A 24,904-nucleotide genomic window follows, 5' to 3' on the forward strand; every position below is an offset into this window, starting at 1 on the left:
TTTACCATATTAATTTTGGCTTCTGTTTAACCACAATATCCTATTATGATTGTTATGCCAAATATATACATTCAACAAAATATTTTATTGGTTTTATCAGCTACGTATTTTTAAACCCATACCATTCCCCCATGTGTATTTTTTCTTTTACTAAAGTCTTTGGACAATAAGTTCTTTTAGCTTTGTCCATATGAACATTTGTCTATTTTGCCCTCAGTCTTTAATAAAAAAAAAAAAATAGTTTGACAATTCTCCCTCAGCACTTTGAAGATCCTTCACAGTTGTCATCTGAAATCTATTAGCATCAGTTTGATTTTCCTCTTTGGTGCTCTGTTGATTCTCTCTTGTAGCTTATGGATTTTATCTATAGCCTCAGCTTATGTTTTACAACTTCCAAATGGCATGCCCAATGAAAATTTACTTATATCTAACCTGCTTAGTACTTGGACGGCACTTCCATCTGGGATACATCTGAATGAAACCAGCTTTACCACTTTCTATTCCAGTCATTTCCAGTCTTTAGAAATGTTTTTGTTTTTTAGCTCATCTCTGATGCTAAGCTTTTTCTCTTTTGTGTTAGCTCTCATTGCTAAGTAATTGGAAAGAAAGGCTGCATAAAGTAAGAGGTACTGTGATATCTTGAATGGAAATCCCAGCACTGAAGACAGGAGTGGGCAAAGTAGGTTAACAGTTGTTCATATGGAAAAGGACATTCAGGTTATGAATATTACAATAGCTTTATTAACTCAAAGGAATGTCACAATGGCAAAGTACACTTACACATAATCTCATATGTGCTCCAACTGCTGGCCTTCGTTATTTACACATTCTTGTAGACTACTTGCTATACTCAAAAACAATTGTAAACCTACTTTTGCCCACTCTTGCATTTACTAACTTAAGATTGAACTCGAAAATCATAGGAAAATAAACTATTAAGATGTGATGTAAAAGGGAAATGAGTTAGAAAGCAGGAGATAATAAGATCTAAGACTTAGTCCATGTTAAGAACTGTTACAAGTGCTTTGCATGACTTAGGTACCTTTTATTTTCCTTATATTCTTGCTCTATTACTCTTTACAGTGAATAAAGGTGGGGGAGGGGTGCCGCATCCAAGGCCTCACACAGCCAGTGAATGGTACATGGAGCCCAGCTAGTCTAACTGCAGAGTCAGAATCTTAACTACCATACTGTACTGCCTAGTTCCAGCTTTGCCCCAGAGTAGTTGCAAAATCCAAGGGATACTATTTCACCTCTCAAGGACAATATTTTCTCAACTGTAAAATGAAATGATTCCATTAGACGACTTCTAATCTATTTTTCCAAATTCTAGTCGACTATGATCAAATGAACATATAGTTCTGATTATGTAAGTACAAAAGGTCTTGAACATAAATATAAAAGTATAGTTGTATGAGAAGAGTTGAATTCTGGTATTTATTCTGTCTCTAAACCAAATTTAACCTTTCTTGAACCTCAGTTTCCTTGTTTTTAAAATGAGATAGCTGGATTTCTACAGTCCCTTCTGTTTCTAACATTCTCCTAGTCCACAAATGAGAATCCATTAAAGTTGTTCAGTGAAGATATTATCTCTGAATAGACTAAAAATATATGAAAAGTGAAAGTTGCTTTTATCCCACAAATGATAAAAATCTCTAGGCTTTGTGAGGTTCTTACTTTACCTCTCATAGTAAAAGAATGTTTGCGGTATTTAGTTAGGAGTATGGGGCCTAGTCAAACTGCCTGGATTATTTTCTTTCTCAAGAGTTACTTAAATGCTCTGGGACCAGTGTTACTCATTTGTATAATGAAGATCATCACAATTCCTATTTATTATGATGACAAAGCAAGATAAAAGTAGGCTACTTATGGCTAACACATAGATTTTGAGTATTTGCACTTATTAGTAGTAGTAACTTGAATAATTGAAGGTGTTTGCAGAGTCTTCATTCCTAAATACCTATTAGAAACATATGTGCACATAATCATAAATAATTTAGTTGCCTAAAGACAAAGGAGCATGATCAGGAGGAACTTACTGCAATTTCTTTTACGCTAAAATCTGACTCCGTATCTTTATGTATTCTTTGGTCAACGATGACTTAATAGCCAATTAGGATTGTTTGATGCTTTAAACATTAGGCGAATTAGAAACAGCTCCTGCCTTCACAGAAAAGATGGCATCTAAAGCCCACATACAAACGGAAAAAGAAGACGATGCAGCAAATGAGCAACCTTAGTTTGCTGGTCACACAACTGAATGCCCTGCAATCAGAATGCGTTTGTCAGTAAAGAGACACTGCAAGAAACCACAATCACTGCTTCTCCAAAAGCCCTGGAACTGTCTTAAGATGTGAAGATTATACACAGCCTCAAATGCATTTGCAAAGTTTTTATTTCTATCCTTTTGACTAAAATGCAGGAAACTTAATTGAAATGTCACAATTGAATGAATAAATAGAGGATTAATATAAATATTATAATAGAAGATTCATTTTATGAACACCTTTTATCTTAATAAGAAAGTACTCTTTGGATGATAAGTAAATTTGGATGTAAACACAGATGTACTTTTTCATAAAATAAAAAAGGAAAAAGAAACAAATAAAACCACTGACCCTGCCCAAACTGATTGCTTACATCTGCAATCGGTGTGTGTTATCTATTTTTAACTCCTTCTTTGGGCCATAGCAACACAAAATTAGTAACATTTGGCTTTTAACTTAAAAAAATTCAAACCAACTTCATGCAAACACACGTTCTGACTTGAGAAAACAATAAAATCTCTTCCTTTAGTTTATGATAGCAGTGACCTATTTTAAAGAGATTCGATGAGAATCGATGCTGGAAACTGCCTTAAAGATACAAATTGCTATAATTATCTTTGGATATACATATCATTAAGCTAAAGAGGATGTCAATAAGCCAGCATAAAAATATCTAAACTCTTCACAGCATATTATTATAAAATAATAAAATTAATTTCCTTCACTCTTTCAACAAAGGTAATTTGAGCTATAAAACTCATATTTTATCTGTATATGTAAAATAAAATAATATTTTCTTCTATTAAAACCATTATTTTATTTTCAAAAGACAGGTATATACAGAGATATAGATGTAGATTATACAGGTATACATCCATATAAAATGCATATATGTATGCATTTTAATTGATAGTCAGCACTTTAAGAAAAATATAAGCAGCGTAGTTTTAAAAATATTTGGGTAATATTTGAACTGACATAAGCATGATGTGGTATTTAAAAATATCCATGGTGTAATTAAAATAATTCCACGTATTTCAAAGATATGTTTAGAAGAGTCATTCTTACTATCATTCGGAATCTTTGGGCTCTCTCCATAGAAGATACTGCAGTGCCAGAAAAAATAAAACGTTCAGTTATTCATTCAGATTGCGGTTTTTGATGTAATTTGCCTTGCGCATCCCATTCACCTTGTTAGCGAGTACTGCTTCCCCAAGGCTGCCCCAGGGTCCTGTTGACGGATTGCTCTAATTGCAGTGGGCGCTGTGAACAAGGCAGCTACTCCATGCTCCGCCAGCACGCGGAAATAAGCGCCAGCATCTGGTGTTCCCACAGGCTTCCCCTACAATGAGATTCGTTTAAAATGTCACTGGGTAAAATGCCTCATATTTCATTGACGGGTCAACACTTACACATTTAACACAGACACGTTAATAAGCTGGGACTCTCAACAAGTCTTACTTGTAAAACATTCCCGTGTTCTATCATAAATAAAACAAACCAAATGCCATCGGAGAGGTCGTTTGTTCCATTACAACAACCTAAAAGCTTTTCAAACTCCGATGTTTCTTTTCTCAAGTTTTATAATTCAAACTAATAGTACCCAGCAGTTTTCTATTTTATAAGAAATTAATTAGACGGTTTTGTATGGTAGGCTGAAAGAGAACTACATTGCTAACTTATCTTTTTTTCATGATCACTATTACAAGCGACAATAGTAAATCTTAAAATATCTGAGAAGAGAGGAAAATCTGGAATCACAGTGATTTCTGAGCAATGAGCTTTTCAATTAAATGTCTCACTCCAAGGATAGCAAATTCTATGAATTTTTTTAAAAATCCAATAAGACATCCCAAAACGCATATTTCCCACAGCCTCAAAATGACATTATACACGTTCAATCAAAATGCATGCATAAAAATTTAACAATTATGACAAACTATGCAATTAAAAGGAACATAAAGCATTTTTAATTGATGTTTCTGCAAAGTGGAAAATGAGCATGGCATTTAAACAAATAAATAATTCTGTAAAAAGCTCAAATGACCCACAAAAATCTATCTTGGCTCTGCCACACCCATTATTCTTCATTCCATTCTCATCTGTGCTGCTTTTTCTGTGTTTCTAAATCAACGTGCCTGGAATGTTAATATATGTTATTTATGAACCATTTCTTAAACTTCTTTGACCACATGTCCCATCTGAGCACCCCAAGGATCTGATGGTCTGGAAAACTCACTGGGGAAACACTGAACTAAGATAAAGGAGGGAAGAATTTGCTGGCAGTAAACTTAGAGATCTCCCCACAGAGAATAATAAACGAAAGACAATAATATAAGGTAGACCATAACTGATCTATAATATAGATTTACTATCCATTTCTAATCGGACCTTTGATAGGGCGTGATTTCGATTTTACTTTTATTTTTTTATAGTTGTTTTTATTAGTCTTTAATGAAAATTACATTAATTAAAAAAAACTCTTAAGGAGTTCCTTATATTCTATTGTTTTTTTCCTTGCTCCTTTTTTAAAATATATTTTTATTGATTTTAGAGAGGAAGGGAGAGGGAGAGAAAGATAAAAACATCAATGATGAGAGAGAATCATTGATCGGCTGCCTCCTGCATGCCCACTACTGAGGATTGAGCCCACAACCCAGGCATGTTCCCTGATCGGGAATCGAACCATGACCTCCTAATTCTTAGGTCGACGCTCAACCACTGAGTCATACAGGCTGGACTCTCTTAATACAAAAGAAAGTATTATTGCAACTAGAAATTTATTTTTTATTATCCCAGCTATCCCAAAAAACTTGATTGCGTTTTATTTCATTACCACATCATATAACACATTGACACAGTATACAATCTGGCAACTCATGTACATAATTTGACTAACACATTTTGAAGCCTTAAGCACAGCGATCTAAAAATGAGCCAGCAGCTTTATTCTTTCTAACCAAACAAGGTAAGCATTTGACTTTTACTTCTTTGATCTGTCTTAAGCACTGCTCAGCTCCTTGTGCAGTAGATTGTGACTTTGAGAAACTTGATATTAACCCCATAAGAAATGATTTGTCAGCTGACCTTATGCAATTGACTTTTCATTTTCTTGCCTGCTAAATCAGAATAAATCACTGATCTAATATTTCCTCAATAAGCTAAAAGCACTGAGATAATATTTTAAAGTAGTTTGACCTCCAATGAAGAAAGATATTTTATATCCAATCGAAGTTCATGCGACAATAATATACTTACTAAAAGATGATATGAGCATCATAATGAAAATGCTATCCCATAATGACTACCTACATAGAGGGCACAATTTGATGTAGTTTACAATGCCTTTAATTAATTATGTCTAAAGATAACAATGATTAAAGTATTAAAAATATTAGTTAGAAACATTACCATACTTTTATAAATAATATAGAATTATAACAATTGTTGCAATTCTGACACTGTGCCAAATTTTCATTAATATTATATTTACCCAGTATAAAAATCAGATAACATACCATTACTATTAGGACACTGAAGGATGGATACATAAAAGTTTATAATGTTTTTAGTTGATCTCAATAGGTTCAGATATTTTGCATTTTATTGTCCATTCCCAGATTATTCAAGATCATTTGAACATCATAAGGAATATGATGTTTCCTTATTTTAGAATTGCTTTACTATTTATATATTTTAAACTTTTATTTTCTTATGAATTTCCATTTGATCTCAAATCTTAAGTAAAACATATTATGATATAGTAAAGAACTTACTGTTCCCCAAAACAGCTGCGGATTAATACAAACATTAGGTTCTGAATGATGTAAACACTTCAGGTAATACTATGCAGCACTGAGCAATATCTTGCATCAGAACCATCATCCACATAAAAAAACAAGTCATACTAAATTAGGTAGTGCTAATATATTTATTCACTTAAGAAATATTTATTGAGCACCTACTATGGGTTAGGCACTGTTCTAAATGCTGGGAATAATTTTATGAACAAACTAGGTAAGGCTCTGCTCTAATGGGACTTATATTCTGGTAATAATAGGTGTTTGTGTGACGTAACATTATTAAAAATTACATAGCAGATGGTACAAACTATTTGTGTCTAATCAAGGGAAGGAATAAAGTAATAAATATAGGACCCATACGTTCTCAACAACTATCACCACTAGAGCTTTAGAAAAATGAAGCAAAGCCTGTAAGCCACTTTCATTATGAGCTCTAAATGAAAGTGACTCCATAACTTACTGATTTTATTGAACAATCTTCTCTCCTGCCCTCCTGCACATACACAGGCTCCGGTACACATGCACATACACACACACACACACACACACACACACACACATGCACAGATAGGCAACATCATCCCTTTACAATGCTTTTTTAAAGTAACCAGTAACACACTAATTATGCTGAACTGCCGGAGAGGAAAAATGACGCTAATTTCAGAACTTGTATTCAGTAAGGGGCAGGAGCCCAAATACTATTCAAATTTAAAATGAGAAAATTCTAAGATTATAGGGATTTTTAACAAACAACATACACACCAAAAGCAGCAATATGCCTAAAAGGTTAAAGTAATTTAAAAATTCTTCAAAACTCAAATCTATGTCCTTACCATTTGCTTTTATTTCCTTCCCCTAACCTAGAGTCTACGCTGTTGGTGGCTGCCCAGAAAACAAAGGCAAAAAGCAATCTCTCCAGTGGCGAAGCAGTGGTTATAAGCTTTCAGCTGTTATAAATCATGAAATTTTTACATCAGAGGTTCATAGACAATCAATTGCCCATATTTATAATGTGGTTAGTGGAATGTTACAAAGCATTGAAAACAAGCCAGTTACCAAATATCTTGAAATTAATGTGCACTTACAATTTTCTACTACTTATGATTCAATGTGTTAATAATTATGGACAAGAAATGATAAGTCCTGAGTTAAAAATCCAGGTAATGTCTTGACTTCTCACATAATTCCCAATGAGGTTACATTTTCAACATAGGACAGTAGTAGAATATAGCAACTTAGCAAAACAAAGATAAAAAACACTAGAGCTACACCTTTGAGCAAAAAATCACTTACTTCATTAATAACCCCATGATTTCCATTAATCTAGAGCTTGCAGTCAAAGCTACTTGTGGTTTCTCAAATTTTGACATAAAACTTTTGTAGCAGGATTAAAAACACACCTGATCTTTTTTTAGAACTCTTCTGAGAATGTTACCAAAGCATGTTCTAAGGCAGTGGTTCTCAACCTTCTGGCCCTTTAGATACAGTTCCTCATATTGTGACCCAACCATAAAATTATTTTCATTGCTACTTCATAACTGTAATTTTGCTACTGTTATGAATCGTAATGTAAATATCTGATATGCGGGATGGTCTTAGGCGACCCCTGTGAAAGGGTCGTTCGACCTACAAAGGGGTCGTGACCCACAGGTTGAGAACCACTGTTCTAAGGTGAGGACAGCACCATCCTTTTGTACAAACTTTCAGCTATAAGATTTGTATTGTATAATTAAAACTTTCGCTGAAACCGGTTTGGCTCAGTGGATAGAGCGTCGGCCTGCGGACTGAAGGGTCCCAGGCTCGATTCCAGTCAAAGGCATGTACCTTGGTTGCGGGCATATCCCCAGTGGGAGATGTGCAGGAGGCAGCTGATCGATGTTTCTCTCTCATCGATGTTTCTAACTCTCTATCTCTATCCCTTCCTCTCTGTGAAAAATCAATAAGATATATTTAAAAAAAAAAAACTTTCAAGAGTAGAACTTAAATATTCTCACCAAAAATAAACAAACATAAATAAATGAGGTGATTGATGTTTTAATTAACTAGGTAGGAGCAATGCTGTCACAATTTACCTGTGTTTAAAATCATCACAATATACACCTTAAATATCCTACAATATTTTGTCAATTATACCTTGATAATGTTTTGAAAAATGTATCTATCCCTTTTGGTTTGGTTCTTCCCCTGCCTTCTCCCAGCTCTGAGTTGGCCATGTATGGCCAGTGAACAGGCCATTGCTTCCACCTAGGTCATAAGAGTCTATCTGTCTCACTAAAAAGATGCTTAACTCTGAAGTATTGATGCCAGGTAAACAAAGCAGAGCGCTGGAACTGGTAATTCTGCAGGACCAGTACTGTGCTAATTAGGGACTCTGACATATTTACCATTCTCAGCAGTCAGAGGGAGCATTTATCACTAGGAGAGCTGGTGGCTAGTGACTTCTAGCTTTCATCTCTGAATTCCTCCGTGCTGATGTACAATCACTCTGCTGTTCTGCACTAGAGGGACCAATTAAGGTGTGTTTTGTTTTGTTTTTTATTTATGGTGAATAGTGAGACTTTGCTGTAAGCAGAGAAATTAAATGGAGTCTTGCTTTCTTACACTTCCAGATTTCTACCCAGAAAATAAAGGGTGGCTATTCCATATGTATGTACACTGCAATTCGACCTGAGGTTGTACAAAGCCTGGCTCCTCCATACCATTGAATCCTTTACATAAAAAAGCCCTGAAACATGCACATATGTCCCCATGTTAAAAAGCAAAACAAAATAAACACAATAAACCTTCTTATAAATTTGCTCTCATAAAGGTGGTTAATGACACCTAATCTCCAAAGCTCTCTTCAGCTGCTGCCTGGCCAGACCTCTCTCACTCACATTGCTGAGGCCTTATCTTCTGAAAAACCTCCCCTCCACGGGTCTTCAGGACACCTTGCTTTCCTGATTCTCCTACAGCCTCTCCAATTTTTCATTCTCAATTTACATCATGCCCCTTTCTAAATCTTCACCTCTCTGAGGATCTCCATCACCTTAGGGACTGAATGAATAACTTTTCTACATCTCTAATTCTGAACGTTTTTCTGAGCTTCAAACCTGGTCCCCAGCAGCATGAAAATGTCTGAGTAGCACCTTTAAACTCAACGTTACCAAACTCGAAAGTACCATTTCCCCAGCACAACAGCCGTGGCTCTGCTGCAGTATTTCAGCTGATAACTGCCATTATGTACGTTGTCCTAACTGAAGACATCACAGCTATGCTCAACGTCCTGTTTACTTCTTTCTTGTAATATCCACCCGAATCCCTGTCATCCTGCCTTCTTAATGTTCATACCACTGGTTCTGGCCATGCAGTTTGCACTTAACAGCTTCCCAATCGTTTGTCTTTAAAATGTAGCAAGAGAGCACTGACCTTGGAGCCAGAAAACCTTGTTTCAAATCCTAGCTCTATCTGGTTATTTACTGTCTTTGATCCTCAGTTTCTGCTGTAAATAGGGGCTCAAGATATTTGCCCCATAGGTTTGTAGAGAGAGAATTAATTAAGACCTTGTATATAAGTGCTTAGAAGAGTTCCTATTACCCAATATTCAATCAATAGTAGCTACTATTATGATTTGTATTGTCTTTTCCATAGTTTTCTCTGTCTATTATAGTCCATAAGCTTCCCTTAAGGGACTGGTGGATATATTTTTGAGTCAGAGAGGCATCCCAACTCTGCCATTTACAAGCTATGTGACCTAAAGCAACTTATTTAATTTCTTTGATCCTCCTTTAGTTCTAGCATCAGAAAACTGCATCCAAACAGGTATAAGAATTAAATAGAGTATTTATCACAAGCCATGGCTCATTATAGTTTCTGAACATCTTTTTCATATATTTTACATAAAGTAAAAAAAATTTTTAGTCTTGATTTGTTTGCTTTCTGTTCTCTGTATTATCCTCTTTAAATATATTGTCTGGATTTTCAGTGCAAGGAGTGCACCCGATGTTTATTCTGTCTCCCTATCAGCCCCTAGCAAGATGTTGAGCTACAATAGGCACCAATAAATATTGTTGATGGAGCTATGACAATAGCTGAACTTGCTTGCGCCAACATAAAACACAGGCGCACATAGAGAAAAATAAACTAAATAATAACTATCTTTGTACAACTTGGTCGAGTGAGAGAGAAATCTAAAAGATGCTGGCATCAGCTTTACAGTCTTTCCCAGTTGAGAAAATCACATAATATGGCCTGAATCAGAGGAAAAACCGAGTCATCGTTTTTTCTCATTCCATAGATACAGAAAAGGACATTGGTGATGTACTACATCAAAAGACTATCGTTTTCCATTACATGACGGGGAAAACAAAGGACTATGATGTGTGCCTACTTGAGTGCACTAGTTAGCAACACTGTGGCTACTAGTCTTATAATGAAATAACATGTCCCTCTGCCTGAAAGAAGCAAATCTCTCTCCCTGAAATAGGGATAATCAAATTAGACAAAACAGATTAATATAAGTGAGATGGCAAAGTTCTTATAAAAAGAAGATAACTACAATAAATACCGGTAAGATTATATTGATAAATGAAGGCTGGAAGGGGCCAAGCATTCGGAGGGTCCATGTGAGGAAAATACACTATAGGATGACTACACGAAGACTAAGGGTCCAGGGCAGCATTGACAGAAGTAGATGACACATGCATTAAAGATACACTGGGGATAATTCCACAAGACTGTTCAATACAAAAGCAATCTGGAAGTAGTTCTTATCCTCAGTATTTGAAATATGAAATGTTCAAACTTGGAGAAGGTTTAAAGTTCTGTCCGTGAATATACAGCGGAATAGTTATTAATATTTTGAAAATATGTGTAAAATATATGTGTATAAGTAATGCTGTTATATCTTACTATATATAATATACATATATATCATATTTCTTTGAAGACTTCAAACTCATTTCACATACATTATCTTATTTGATTCCTATACAAATAAAGGAGAGAGTAGAGCTAATTTTCACAGTAATCATTCATAAAGAGAAAAAAGACAAGATTATCTAAACTATTCCTTCCTCCTATGAATTCAGGAAAAGAGCATTCAATAAGAGATTATCAAACTTAATATTCTGAAGTAGATATAGATATAGATATAGATATAGATATAGATATAGATATATAGACAGTATAAAATTAGTAATGATAAAGCCCATCAAAAAATAAAAAGGAAAGCTTATAAATGTATGGGTAATGGTAAACCATGAAATGCATTATTCACAGATGAAAGACTTCAAGGCCACTCTTATTTCTCTCACAAGTTCTACTCTAAAAGAACAGACTCTTGAAGGGAGAGACCACTGGGTTATTTTCCACATCTGCCTCTCATTCTTCAAAGTTGGTGGTAGCAGGATCAACACACCCCTGTGTGCTGATTCCTTTGCAGGTGCTTAGAGAGAATTAATGGGCTCCAAGGGGAGCTGCTGTAGTGCTGTGACGACTGCTTCGAGTGGTGCGGACAACCAGACTGAAAGAAGAAATGTCGAGTACCTGAAAATTCAAACATTACAGTGACGGGCTCACATGGGAATGAAGGTTGGTGTTTATATTGTATAATTCTATTCTGGGAAAAGAATAAATTCCTATTTATAAATAACAACAGTAGCTCATAATAGCATTTGTTGTACTATTATGTCCTGGCAACTATTCTAAGGCCTTTTCATAGATTCACCAATTTAATGCCATATAAGAAAAGTACAACTAATATCAATATTTATACAGGAGAAAATTGAGGCTGAGAGCAGTTAAGTAACTTGTCTGAGGCCAAACAATTTGTAGACATTTCAGGAATCATTGTATGGAAGTCTTAACTGCTATACTTCTTCTCAAACACTAAAATTTTTCACTAATTTAAAATGAAACATTTCTTCACTAAAGGCATTTGAAGAGTCAGCTTTACTCACTATGAATATAAATTGGAATAAATTCCAGAGTCATAAACATTAAAACATGCTATCAAATCATATACTTATTCTAGAAAAAGAAAAACAATGAACTTGAAGCAGATTCACAGAAGTACAGAACTGGGAGAACATTTGTCCACCCTCTATTTTAATAATGAAGAAATTGATTCTAGAAGAGGTTGAATTAATTCGCCTAAAGTTATATAGGCAAATAAAGGCAGAGCAAGACAAATAACACAGATATTCACATTTCCAGACAAGGAACTATGCTCCCACACCACAGTTCAGAATCTTAAATCCTCTACTTCCTCTAACTAATTTATTGCCCGAGTAGGCAGATGTAGTACACACCTTCAAAGTTAATTATTGAATTATTAACAGACAACCATCTGCCCTGGCTAATCTAGTGAGCATACTCTGAAGAGTCATCAAAGTAGTTTGCTACTTGAAGTTAACAATTTGTGAAATGCAAACAAATGTAAAATAAGAGCAAACTTCATTCCTTGAAAACTTTTAAAGAGAATGTTATCACACAAACATGACATTTGCCATATCAAGATCAAGTATGCCAACCAGTTTATGATGTAATGCCAAGCTAGATTTAAGGTGACAAATAACTAATATTCCACTCTAAGTAATAACTTAGCCCAAAAAGAGTACAATGATTTCTTTTTAAAAAATTTAAGATAAAATACATTTTTGTGTCATTTGATATATGAGCAGTTTTACATCATTTCCCCCAAGTTTTACTGAAGTATAATGAACAAATAAAAACTGGCTGTATTTGAGCTGTACTACTTGATGTTTAGATACATGTGTACACTGTGAAATAATCACTGCTATCAAGCTAATTAATATTGTCACTATCTCACATAGTTACCATTCTTTTTTTTTTTATGGTGAGAACACTTAAATCTACCCTCTTAGCAAATTTCAAGTATATACTACATTATCGTTAACTATACCACATTACTGTACATTATATCTCCAGAATCTATTCACAGTAAATAACTAAAATTTTGTACCTTTTGGCCAACATCTTTCTACCCAACAGCAGAAAAATACACATTCTTATCAAGAGCATATGAAACATTTTCCAGAACAGCTTACATGTTAGGTCACAAAACAAGTCTTATATTTAAGAAAATAGAAATAATTCCAAGTATCTTTTCTGTCCATAATGGAATGAAACTATAAATTAGTAATAGTAAGAAAACAGAAAAATTTATATGTATATGGAAACTAAACAAAACACTCTTTAATAATGATTGGGTTAAAAAGGAAATCACAGGAAAAAAATTTAAAGTATCTCAAGACAGATAAAAATGAAAACACGACATCAAAATTAGGGAATGCAACAAAAGCAATAATAAGAGGAAAGTTTATAGTGATAAATGCTGACATTTTTAAAAAAGATATTAAATAAACAAAATTTTACACCTCAAGAAACTAGAGAAAGAACAAGACCCCACTAAACCCCCATATTAACGATCAGTTTAAGAGAAACCAAGACAGCAAAAGGAGACAAACTGTCAAAAGTTAGAAAGAGTAGAGTTCAGTTTGGTTCCATAAGCATTTATTGAGTGCTTATATGCATGCTATGCATTGTGACAAGAGACTAGTTTTTGAGGTTTTCAGACTATACAGGGTATAAACAGATAGCTTCAGTACAATGTGGTCATCTCAGCGACAGACATATGCTCAATGGACAACAGAACCATGGAACGAGGCACTGAGCACAGCCAAAGACTGTGAGAGGAACCTCTGGAGAGATAACATATAAGCAGGGTCTTCAAGGTTAGTAGGAATTAACAAGATATGAAAAAATCAGAGGGAAAGTCATGCCAGGCAAAAGAAACAGCATGAACAACAGAAAAGGTCATGGAGCACAAGAGTGGAGAGAGAATTACCTGCAAGGAACTGTCAGGGTTGATGCCACTGAGAGGAAAATAAAATCAGATCAAAGAGGCCCTTTGACTTAGGAAGTCACTGTTGTCTTCTGCTACAGCAGCTTCTATGAAGTGATGTGGACAGAACTTGGACTCCCATGGAATGAAGAATATGTTCAGAAAGTGTGGGTAGAGTGTTTTTTCAAGGATCTTAGTGCAGAAGAAAATAAAGACAGGCAAGCTAGAAGTGGGAAATTGTCTAAAAGGCTTAGTTTTGTGATTACAGAGAATTGAGTATGTTTACAAGTCATAGGAAAAAAACCAGAGTGCCAAGAAAAGTTTAAAAAATATAGCTTACTTCATTCACTCTTCTGCAAAAACATGTATGTATAGAGCATCTACACTGTTCTTGAGTACATCATCCTATATAATAAAAGGGTAATATGCAACTAGAACGAACAGCAGAACAACCGAACAAACAATCAAAGCGTAATATGCTAATGATATGCTAAGGCTGCTCAACCTCTCGCTATAATGTGCACTGACCACCAGGGGGCAGATGCTCCGACCAGTAGGTTAGCTTGCTGCTGGGGTCTGGCCAATCGGGATTGAGTGAGATGGGCTGGACATGCCCTGGAGCCCTCCCACAGTCCCTCCCCAGCCCGATCATGTACAGCTGGGGTCCCTCAGCCTGGCCTACACCCTCTCTCAATCCAGGACCCCTGGGGGGATGTCAGAGAACCGGTTTCAGCCCGATCCTGCAGGCTACTCCCCTTGGGAAGGCGCCAGATGCAGGGCTCATGGCTGGTGAGAGGCAGCGGGACCTCACCCGATTGGGACTGATTGGGCATGAGCCCATGGTAGGCACAGTGGGGCTGGGATGAGCAGGAGCAGCAGGTAGGAGCTGCAGGCAGCATTGGACTGCAGGTTTTGGCCCAATCCCTGCAGGCCACCCAGAGGGACCCCACCCATGCACGAATTCGTGCACCAGGCCTCTAGTTCTAGATAAAGACAAACAACCAAGACTCTTTTAGAAGTGGTTTAATGGGTCAAAATCTGACTTAATAACCCAACCATTTAGAGATAGAAAACCAGCCAAGTAAAAACGAAGGAACACTAATATCTTCAAATTGTGACCACAAATATAGAGAATAGTCTCTAATTTTTTTCAGAATCATTGCATTGCAGGGTTTTAAGGTTGTAAAGAATCTTGACATGGTCTAATACTATTATCCACATCCCACATAGAAAATTCCCTTCTCCACATTCCTCATCTGATATTGAGAGACTTTATATAAAAGAGAACCTTTTATTTAAGAAGTTGCCTATTCTAATACTGGACAATTAAATTTATCTCTAATTATTCCCAAAATATTGGCCTCTGTAACTCTGTATTACTACACTATTTCCTTTATATATAGCAAGTCTTTAAATATCAAAAGATACTGAACATATATACCCACTAAATATATTATTTTTCAAACCGACCTTTCACAATTCCTTCATTTCTTTCTCATATGACATTATTTTCATCCTAGTCCCCTTCTTCTAGATGCCTTTTTGTTCGTTTGTTTGTTTTGTTAATCCTCACCCAAGAATATTTTTTCCATTGATTTTTTTTTTTTTTTGAGAGAGAGTGGACGGGAGGGGGAATGGAGAGAGACAGAGATCCATGTGAGAGAGACACATTGATTGGTTGCCTCCCACGCACACCCCACAGGTGATCAAACCTGCAACCAGGTATGTGCCCTTGACAAGGAATTGAACCCATGACCCTTCCATACTTGGGCTGATGCTCTAATCACTGAACAACACTGGCTAGGGCTCCAGATGCTTTCTAATAATTATATTTTCTCCTCCCCATTAACCTGAACACAAATTTCCAAATGTGAAAGAATTAAATAAGATCATAACATTATATGCTAGTATGGCATTGTGAAATGCACAGGGACTTAACCACATAAACTGCATTATAATGCACAGGGACTTAACCACATAAACTGCAACCAACTGCAGTTATTTTTAATATAAAAATAAGATAAAGATTTCCTTATTTTCCTATCTTGTGCTTTTTGTACCAAAAGTCCAATTTCATTTTCAACACTGATATAGTAAACTACCATTTTGCTATTCCTCTAAATTTTGGCCAACAACTCTAAATATGTGTTTTAAGTATTCATAAAAGGCATAGATAAAATCAAACATAATGAGCATATGAGCAAAATGTTCTAGTATACACACAGAAATCTTATTCCTGGGTGACATTAATCCATGCAACAGAATCTTAAAGCAAAAATTTATTTAGCTATAAATCTGGTCAGCCTATGATTTTCTTCCATGTTTGTGTATCCATCATCAGAAACCAGTGAAAACATCTACCTAAAATCAAGACATCATACATTTGGAAACCCGTTGATCCTATAAGAACAAAAAGGTGAATCTTTGTTGCTTGTTTTATGATAACTATTTTCTTTACTAAGATTCTAAAATCAGTATTAATATAATATTTTCTAGAAATCTATTAGGGATAGACATCAGGTTTTTAGTGTATGTTTTTCAGAATATAACTTTTTATGGCATTGTTCCACAAATAAAGATATAAAAACGCCCCCTGTCCCAATTCTATTTTTTCTATTCTTACGTAGAACTACATCCCAAAATGTTTCAGTAAAATATTATTATGTATATGTTTCATTAATTTCATTTTATTACCTCATATAAAACTGTTGTGTTCCCATGAAGAAGAGGTCCATAACAGATATAGGAATGTCCAACAACCCAGCCTAAGTCAGAAGCTGCCCACCACACCTAAACACAAAACAAAACAAACAAACAAAAACATAATAAAATGCATGTATCTTAATCAGAGAAATGTCATGTAAAGTGAATTGACATCCATGATTACCTCTCCAGGTTGAAGTCCATAGATAGAAGACATTGTCCAGTTTAGCATTACAGCGTACCCCCCAGTGGGCCTAACCACACCCTAAATGAGAGAAAAAAAATAAAACAAAAATTAATAGTGCGTTAAAAGAGTGTCTGTCTTCCTAGGATCTACCTAACAAAAGTTTCTGTTTAAAGTATTTCATCTTTCATAAGCTACAAATCACTTTGGCTTTTATATAATTGTCTCTGAGTCATTACTTCTTTGGCTCCTCCAATAATAAGCACAGGATAAATTGTCCACATCAGTTCAATTGCAGAATCCATTCTCACACATCATTCTTGACCTTCTAAAGAAAAACTTATGATTTCACAGAATCACATGCAATAAAAAAGTATTCTGGTGGTAACATAAGTTAACAACATTACATTTTCAGATATATTTCCAGAACAAAAATGGAAACTCAAAATTAAGTGCACAGAAAGACCAAAGGTAGCTGTGTGTCTAGAATAAAGACTATAGTAGGATGTCTAGCCCCTAATATTATTAAATTTTAGTATGCTTAGAAGAAAAAAGATATATTTTAACCAGAGCCTCATTACAATGCTGCACTGGGGATCATGCTAGCCCAGTACTGAGCTGAGCAATTCTTTAGTGATGAATTCTGAAACTCTGAGGAATCAACCCTGGTGGGTTGGATCTAAGGCTGACAGATTTGCCTTATATTACATTTGGGCAGCAGGAGGGATTGAACCAGTTTCTAGCAGCTATCCACAACACTGAACATATGCAACTTTCATACAGAGTCATACTTGAAACCTGAGCAAAGTCTCATGATAAATAAGAACTGATGGTAAATTTAATAATTAATTTTGTTTATTCCTTCACTATACAGATTAATCATCATTGGCTCCAAAAAAAAGACCTGATGTTAATATTTAGAGCAGGAAGTTGAATGCTTGCTAAGAAATATTCAATATTTCACTCAAATGCATTATGAAGCATTTTTAGTAGAGCAATAATAATTACTCTGCGCAGAAAATAATTATTTTACCCAAAGGGCACATGTGGTCCTAGTGTACCTAATTGCACCTCTCTGGCATTGTTCTGCGACTGTAACACACATACATAAATGAGTGGAATACAAAAGAAAATGGCTTTCTGTCAGTTACTAAAATTTCTGCTCTCCTGGGGTACCACTAATAAAACATAGGTACCAAGCTGTGGAACACATTTTATCTACCAGCAGCAACACCTGGTCTCTTAGCAAATATCACTTTGTTGACATTTGACAGCTACTTTGTGGGTTGTATGCCATAGTTAGCATGCAGCTGGCTCTCTTGATCACCTTGGGAGAATTAGAAATCCCAAGCATCTCCCCATGTAAACCGGGCAGCTCTTTCCCCAATTTATCCTGTATTATCTTTCATGTATTTTGCTAATTCCTTTGTCCTACTGAGAAGGTCTTTTCCTATGGTTTACTAGCTTGATGAATTTGATGGTAATCAACTTGCAAACGCTCTTTTCTAAAACACTGTGTTCATTTTGTGGAGAAAAAAGTGAACTTTTTCATAGAAAATATGTTATCCATACATTACAGTAGACAGTGATAATGTCAGTAATGATTTCACTCAAAATGTTTTAGAATTTTCTCTACACCTCCTGTCTCTGCATCCAGAGCTCATTTTTATCAACATTTATAAATATTACAATGGGTCAAATTTTAGATTACGTAATACAGAGGGTAAGGTAAATCAACTGGAAGTGATAAAAAGGAATTAAAGGCTTGGGGGTAACAAATAAATAGCAATTCATTTGGGAAATTTAGAAGATAACTTAAAGAATAGGTTACAAAATTTCTATTTACTTCTCAAGTGATTACTTTTTAAAGTATATTTACCAATGCTGTTCTGCCTGTAAAATGGTAGATATTTAATTCATTTGACCCCCAAAAAAGTGAGGCTTAAAAATGAGATCATGCATGGTAAAGCATTTAAAATTATAAAAGCAAAAATTTTAAAACATAAAATTTAAAATCTTATTAAAAAATATTTTCTTAGTTGGTAATTATTGATTTTTATTTCTCCCTGTGCTAATCCCACCCAAAAGGCAAAAATGTCAAAATAATTAGCTTACCTTCAAAGATTCTCATTAAAAATAATTAAAATGGAGCTAAAGGAGAGAGAAAATCCATATTTGTTTTTTATTGGTCTTTGATATCCACTTATTTTTATTTTGTTAAAGGATGAAATAGTGAAATAATTTTCATCAAGCATCACTTTGCCATTCATTAATTTAGACTTTAGATCTGAAATTTGATATTGCCTCCAAAATATTCAGATAATAGTTTGCAATTTTCTGAGTATTTAATATGGTGCAGGAAAAAAAACTGCATCATTTCATATTCTCTATGTAGATCTTTTACAAGAAGTTTGAAAGTTAAAAAAATTAAAAGATTATGTTAAAAAAGAGTTCATTATAATGTTGCTATTAACATGTGACTAAAAAGAAAGTATTTTTTTATTTCTTGTTTATAATTCTACTTTCCAGGTAATGATAATTAAAATGCAAAAGAGAAATCTTGTTAAGCCTTTGAAGACACATAAATTATGTTTTTAAAAAATCATCATATCCTAAGTACACCAAATTGATCAAAAACTAAAAATGGAATCGGAACATATATTTGAAACCTGAGTATGAGGTAAAAATACTTATTTAATACCAATGCTTAACCCTGAAACATAAGCACACTGCATTTTACCCTTTTGAGTCTCTGTTATTACTTTTTTATGTACTTACACTCTATATTCCTTAAAAGTAAAGACAGTAGATGACCTAATATATTCTCAGAAAAGCTCTGTAACCTGCCAATGTACTGCTCTGTTTTCTGTGGAATTGGCCATTATACTTAGTCTTCTGCAGAACTTGAAAGACAGCCAGGTGAGAATAACACTCCATTCCACAAATAAAGACATAAAAATGAATTCTACCTCAGAAACAGGAAAGGAGACAATGAGAATGTGCTCTTTAAAAAAAGAAAAGAGAACAAAATCATAAAACCCACTTTCAATAGAAGGGCATTTTTAAAATTCAATCTGTACAAATAAAATGAAAGGCTAACCATTAATTACCCAGGAATGGGACCAGAGAATTGTCACAGATGGCTCCGTGCAATGCCCAGCTTAATGAGCTGTCTTTGAAGACAAGGACAGCCACAAAACATCATAAATAGGACCGTTAAAGTAACATAGAAACCAGGTAAATATCAAGTGTTATGCAGTTTTGGTTGTTGCAAGTTAAAATAGTTAGAACAATATGTGTTGTTGCAGAAGAGGAAGGAAGACTGAGGTGTTTGATAAGAATAAGAGCTTGAAATTCTTCATTCTAGACATGTTTTTAAATTGATCTATAAAAATAAGGGGAAAATCTCAAAATACTCAGGTAAGAGAATTCTGGAACATGTGACAAAACTTCGCTTCCTAAATTGAGCCCCTCTGTCACCCAACTCTGTGATAAAGGCTTATACAAGGAAAATGGACATGTTTACATGAGATATATATATTTAAGATATATTAATTATGTATATTTGTAATATATTACAAATATACATAATATATAATATATTATATATATACATATATATGTAAATGTGTGTATCTATACGTATTGTGTGTTTACATGTTTTATTTATGCATGTTTATATCCATTTCATATATATTAATTTCAGCCTGACAAGTTGAGGAAAAAAATAAAGCAAGAAGAAAAAGAAATATTTTGCCTGAAGAAAGAAAATCAATCACTAAGCAATGGTTGAAGTCAGCAAATTGAGAAGAAAAAAGGTATGGTTCTGATAACTTAAAAAAATCCAACACATCAACATTATTATTTTCTTATAATGGCTAGGCAGATGATATTTCCTCTTCCTACAGTAAGTCCCCACCCCCACCCCTCTTCTGAACTTGGTTAGCTCCTAGTTCATCACACAAGCTCTGAAAGCCCTCGCAAAAGTGCTGCCACCTCTGCTGGATGTTGTCCAGGATCCCACAGTAACCGCGTCCCATCCGCTTCCAGGGCCCCATGGCCTGCACACCTCCTCCGAGCACTGGCAGCCCGACCTAGCGCTGGGTCTCCACCAGGCTGGTGCTGTGAGGTGAAGCCTTTGTCTTTCAGCACAGTGTCAGGCATAGAATAGTACTTCAATACATTTGTCCACAGATTAAATGACTGAACGTTAATTGAATGAGCACATGTATGAAAAATCTTCTTAAAAATACTCTTCTTGGTTCAGGGAAAACCTTTGAAACTTGTAGAACTTAGTGAAGCATATCAGTAGAAATGGAATGGTTCCATTTAGGATATTCCATCAAACATAAAATCTCTGATGCTGCCTCTATGAGCAGTAGACATTTTTGTTGATCTGAACAACTGTGAGGTAATGGGCAACGAACGGTGTAACAAGTCCAGCATTTTTACTACAAGAACTATAACACAGATAAGAAACTCCACTGCTTTTATATTTGACTTTTTAATTTTTTGGGGGGGGTAGGGAATATGAATAAGTCTCCTAAGGTGCAGGAATAAAGTGACATAAGCTGTGTAAATGCACATCAGGACGAAAGCCCTTATCTACACCTTCCTGGCATGCCTTCCTTTCAAGCTTCTCCTTTTGGTTTCTTTTCCTCTGTTCTCCTTTGGCACTGAACTTATTTTTTACTTTTTTTTTTTTTTGGCAGGGGGAGGTAGTGTATAGAATAGGTTTCACTATCCCTCTGTGATATCAAGCAAAAAGAAGATAAATATGACTGTCACTAAATCTCTCACTTCCCAAAAGGCACCCCATCCAGATGAGGAATTCTTCTATCATGAAGCTCTTTGAAGTATCTTGAATGCTGGCAACCTAACCAAACAGGATAGAGGCCCACAAGACTGAGATGTATGCAAAGCAGCTTGGCTGTGGCTGCTGGAATATTCGCAGCAGCTAACAGATTAACCTGTCATAGAGCAACCTGACAAATCCAGGGCTGGCAGATGCAGAGATGCAAATATGCCCTAAATATAACTGCAAATTCTAACCAAAGAACAGACTGTCTTATGTGTATCTTAGATGTGCCTAGGAGAAATGAGCATTTTTAAGCAGAATGTTTGTATGGGCTAACATTATTTTTCTTCATGAAGATTAAAGATTGAAAAATCAAACTATATGATGACATAAAATTTATATCTAAATGCTGCATAAATGAATGTGGGCTCATCTTTCCTGTACTTCTATTGAGAACCCAAATATTAAATTTTCAGATCCCATTAATCCTGATTATACCTACCAAAAATGAAGTGAGAATCTTAAGAAGGAGCTAACTGCAGGAGTAAGAGATCATTTAAGAAATGATTTTTTTTTTTTGCCCTAATCGGTTTGGCTCAGTGGATAGAGCGTCAGCCTGCAGACTCAAGGGTCCCAGATTCGATTCCAGTCAAGGGCATGTATGTTGGTTGCGGGCACATCCCCAGTGGGAGTGTGCAGGAGGCATCTGATCGATGTTTCTCTCTCATCGATGTTTCTGATTCTCTATCCCTCTCCCTTCCTCTCTGTAAAAAATCAATAAAATATAAAAAAAAACTTTATAAAAAAAGAAATGATTATTTTTATTGATTAAGGTATTACATATGTGTCCTTATCCCCCCATCGCCCCCCACATCCTCACTCATGCCCTCACCCCCCTGTTGTCAGTGTCCATTGGTTAGACTTATATGCATGCATACAAGTCCTTTGGTTGATCTCTCCCCCTTACCCCCACCCTCCCCTACTTCCCTCTGAGGTTTGACAGTCTGATCAATGCTTCTCTGTCTCTAGATCTGTTTGTGTTCATCAGTTTATGTTGTTCATTATATTCCATAAATGAGCGAGATCATGTGATATTTATCTTTAAGAAATGATTTTTGGCAATGTATAATCTCAAGGCATTTCAAATTCTAAAGTTCGTTAGAGAGATGAGAGAAGTATTTCTGAGTGATCTTGAGAGATGATTATTTTCTCTTGCCATCCTACACATCCGACTTTCCAAAACCTACCTACTCCCATGATGTAAACACCAGGCTTCATACTGGTGACCCACAAGGGTCTATCTACAAACTCAGATGTATTTCTTAGACTCAGATCTTCACCTCCAACTATTGACTAGGCATCTTCTTGTTAAAAATGACACATCACACTCAATATGTTAAAAAACAACAACAACAACAAAAACTCTCTCCAGCCCTAATCCATCCTCCTGTGTTTCTAGCTCAGGAAATGTTCAAAAGTTATCCCATGTTCTCAGGTTCAAAGTCTTGGACTCCTCATCTGCACCAGTCCTATCCTTGAACCAAATTTGATCCTTCCCTATTAAGTGAGCTGTCCTAAGTAAAGTCCTAAAGTTTAGGACCTAAACTAATAAAACAACCTGGAATTTCCTTGCCTCTGTTGTTTATATGTGCTTCTATTTCCAATAAAATGTTGCAAGGATTACCTTCCTTCGTGTTTTTTCTCCTGCTTAAAAAATATTAGTGCCCTCCATCCCTTACATACAGAATATGAACCTAAACTTCTTACTTAGGGTGCCTGGCTCTCACCTATATATCTAGCCATTTCTTCTTCCCTTGCACCACCGGCACTATCCATCTGAAAGCTCCCTTACACACTCCTGCCTTTGCTTATGCTGCCCCACTCTGCCTGGGATGCCCTCCTCGCTGTGATGTCACTCTCTGAAGTTCTATTCATCCTTCCAATGTCACCTCATCAAGAGCTTTCTCTGATAGAAATGTACTCCCACTTCTCCCATCACTCTGCCCCCTTACCCCACTTTATGTTTCTTAATAACACTTATATTGCAGAGCTCTTTGTTTAGTGCCTGTGTCCCAGTTAGAGAACATAAACTTCTAAAAAGAGAGTCAAACACCTATGTGTGTGTTCAATAATATTTGATAAATAAATTGAATGTGATCTTTCAGGTACCATTGAATTTCATCTTTTACTGGAAAGAAACAGCTTTGTCCTATCAGAGCAAGAGCACCATTCAGCCCTGGCTGAGTAGCTCAGTTGGTTAGAGTCTTGTCCCAATATGCCCAGGTGGTGAGTTTGATCCCTGGTCAGGGCACATACAAGAATTAACGAATCCTATATAATAAAAGGCTAATATGCAAATTGACTGAACGGTGGAACGACCAGTTGCTATTACACACACTGACCACCAGGGGCAGATGCTCAATGCAGGAGCTGCCCCCTGGTGGTCAGTGCACTCCCACAGGGGGAGCGCTGCTCAGCCAGAAGCCGGGCTCATGGCTGGTGAGTGCAGCAACAGTGGTGGGAGCCTCTCCTGCCTCCGTGGCAGCACTAAGGATGTCCAGCTGACAACTTAGGCCTGCTCCCCAGAGCTAAGCCATTAGTTGGACATCCCCTGAGGGTTCCCAGACTGCAAAAGGGTGCAGGCTGGGCTGAGGGACCCCCCATCCAGTGCAAGAATTTCATGCACTGGGCCTTTAGTGAATTTATAAATAAGTGGAATAACAAATTGATGTTTCTCTCTTGCTCATTCTCTCTTTCTCTAAAAAAATAAATGTATTTCTTTAAAAAAATACAGTCTATCTTTCATTATCCGTATATATATATATATTTTTTCAACCCCACTAGACTGAAGGGACTGTGGTTTACTCATGTTTTTATCTTGTTTAGTCCAGAATGAAAACTCAATGAATGTATATTGAATTGAGCTAAATTCAATGTCACTAAAGATCACCAAACAATTAAAGCCTTTGCCAATCACTGAAACAGATTATCTTCAGTATCTTCAGTAAGGGTAAATGAGAATAATTAGAACTTCAAATGATCTTCAGTTTGAGCATCTAGAAATCTAGAAGAGAAATTCTTGACCCAGAGAAACCCTGTAATAACTAGGATATGTCCTTATTTGGAACCACCACTTGTTAGATTTAATGCTCTCTATATTGTTTTCTTTTCTTTCTACTATACTGGCTGAGTCCGTTTTGAGTTTCTAAGTTCTTCTTCTGATCCTCCCACAAAGGATCAGAAGAGGCCACAGTGAGTTTCAGAATAATTTAAAATATTGAGGTGATACAAATGCTCTTATAA

The 24,904-nt window shown here is 35.7% G+C and overlaps 1 protein-coding gene across 2 annotated transcripts in view; it reads right to left on the bottom strand.

Annotated features, from left to right (window-relative positions):
- ACSS3 (acyl-CoA synthetase short chain family member 3) overlaps window positions 1-24,904 on the bottom strand; it is a 160,059-nt gene that overhangs the window by 66,116 nt on the left and 69,039 nt on the right. For both annotated transcript variants that reach the window (XM_070409656.1, XM_070409657.1), the window contains exons 6-8: window positions 16,804-16,884; window positions 16,611-16,706; window positions 3,458-3,609 (exon numbers count right to left, since the gene is read on the bottom strand). In XM_070409656.1, coding sequence (XP_070265757.1) covers window positions 3,458-3,609; window positions 16,611-16,706; window positions 16,804-16,884 — 329 coding nt within the window. The remainder of the gene's footprint in view (window positions 1-3,457; window positions 3,610-16,610; window positions 16,707-16,803; window positions 16,885-24,904) is intronic.

This window comes from Myotis yumanensis, unplaced genomic scaffold, assembly GCF_028538775.1.
Source record: "Myotis yumanensis isolate MYYU_CA2020_CCGP unplaced genomic scaffold, mMyoYum1.0.hap1 SCAF_3, whole genome shotgun sequence".
NCBI classification, from domain to species: Eukaryota; Metazoa; Chordata; class Mammalia; order Chiroptera; family Vespertilionidae; genus Myotis; species Myotis yumanensis.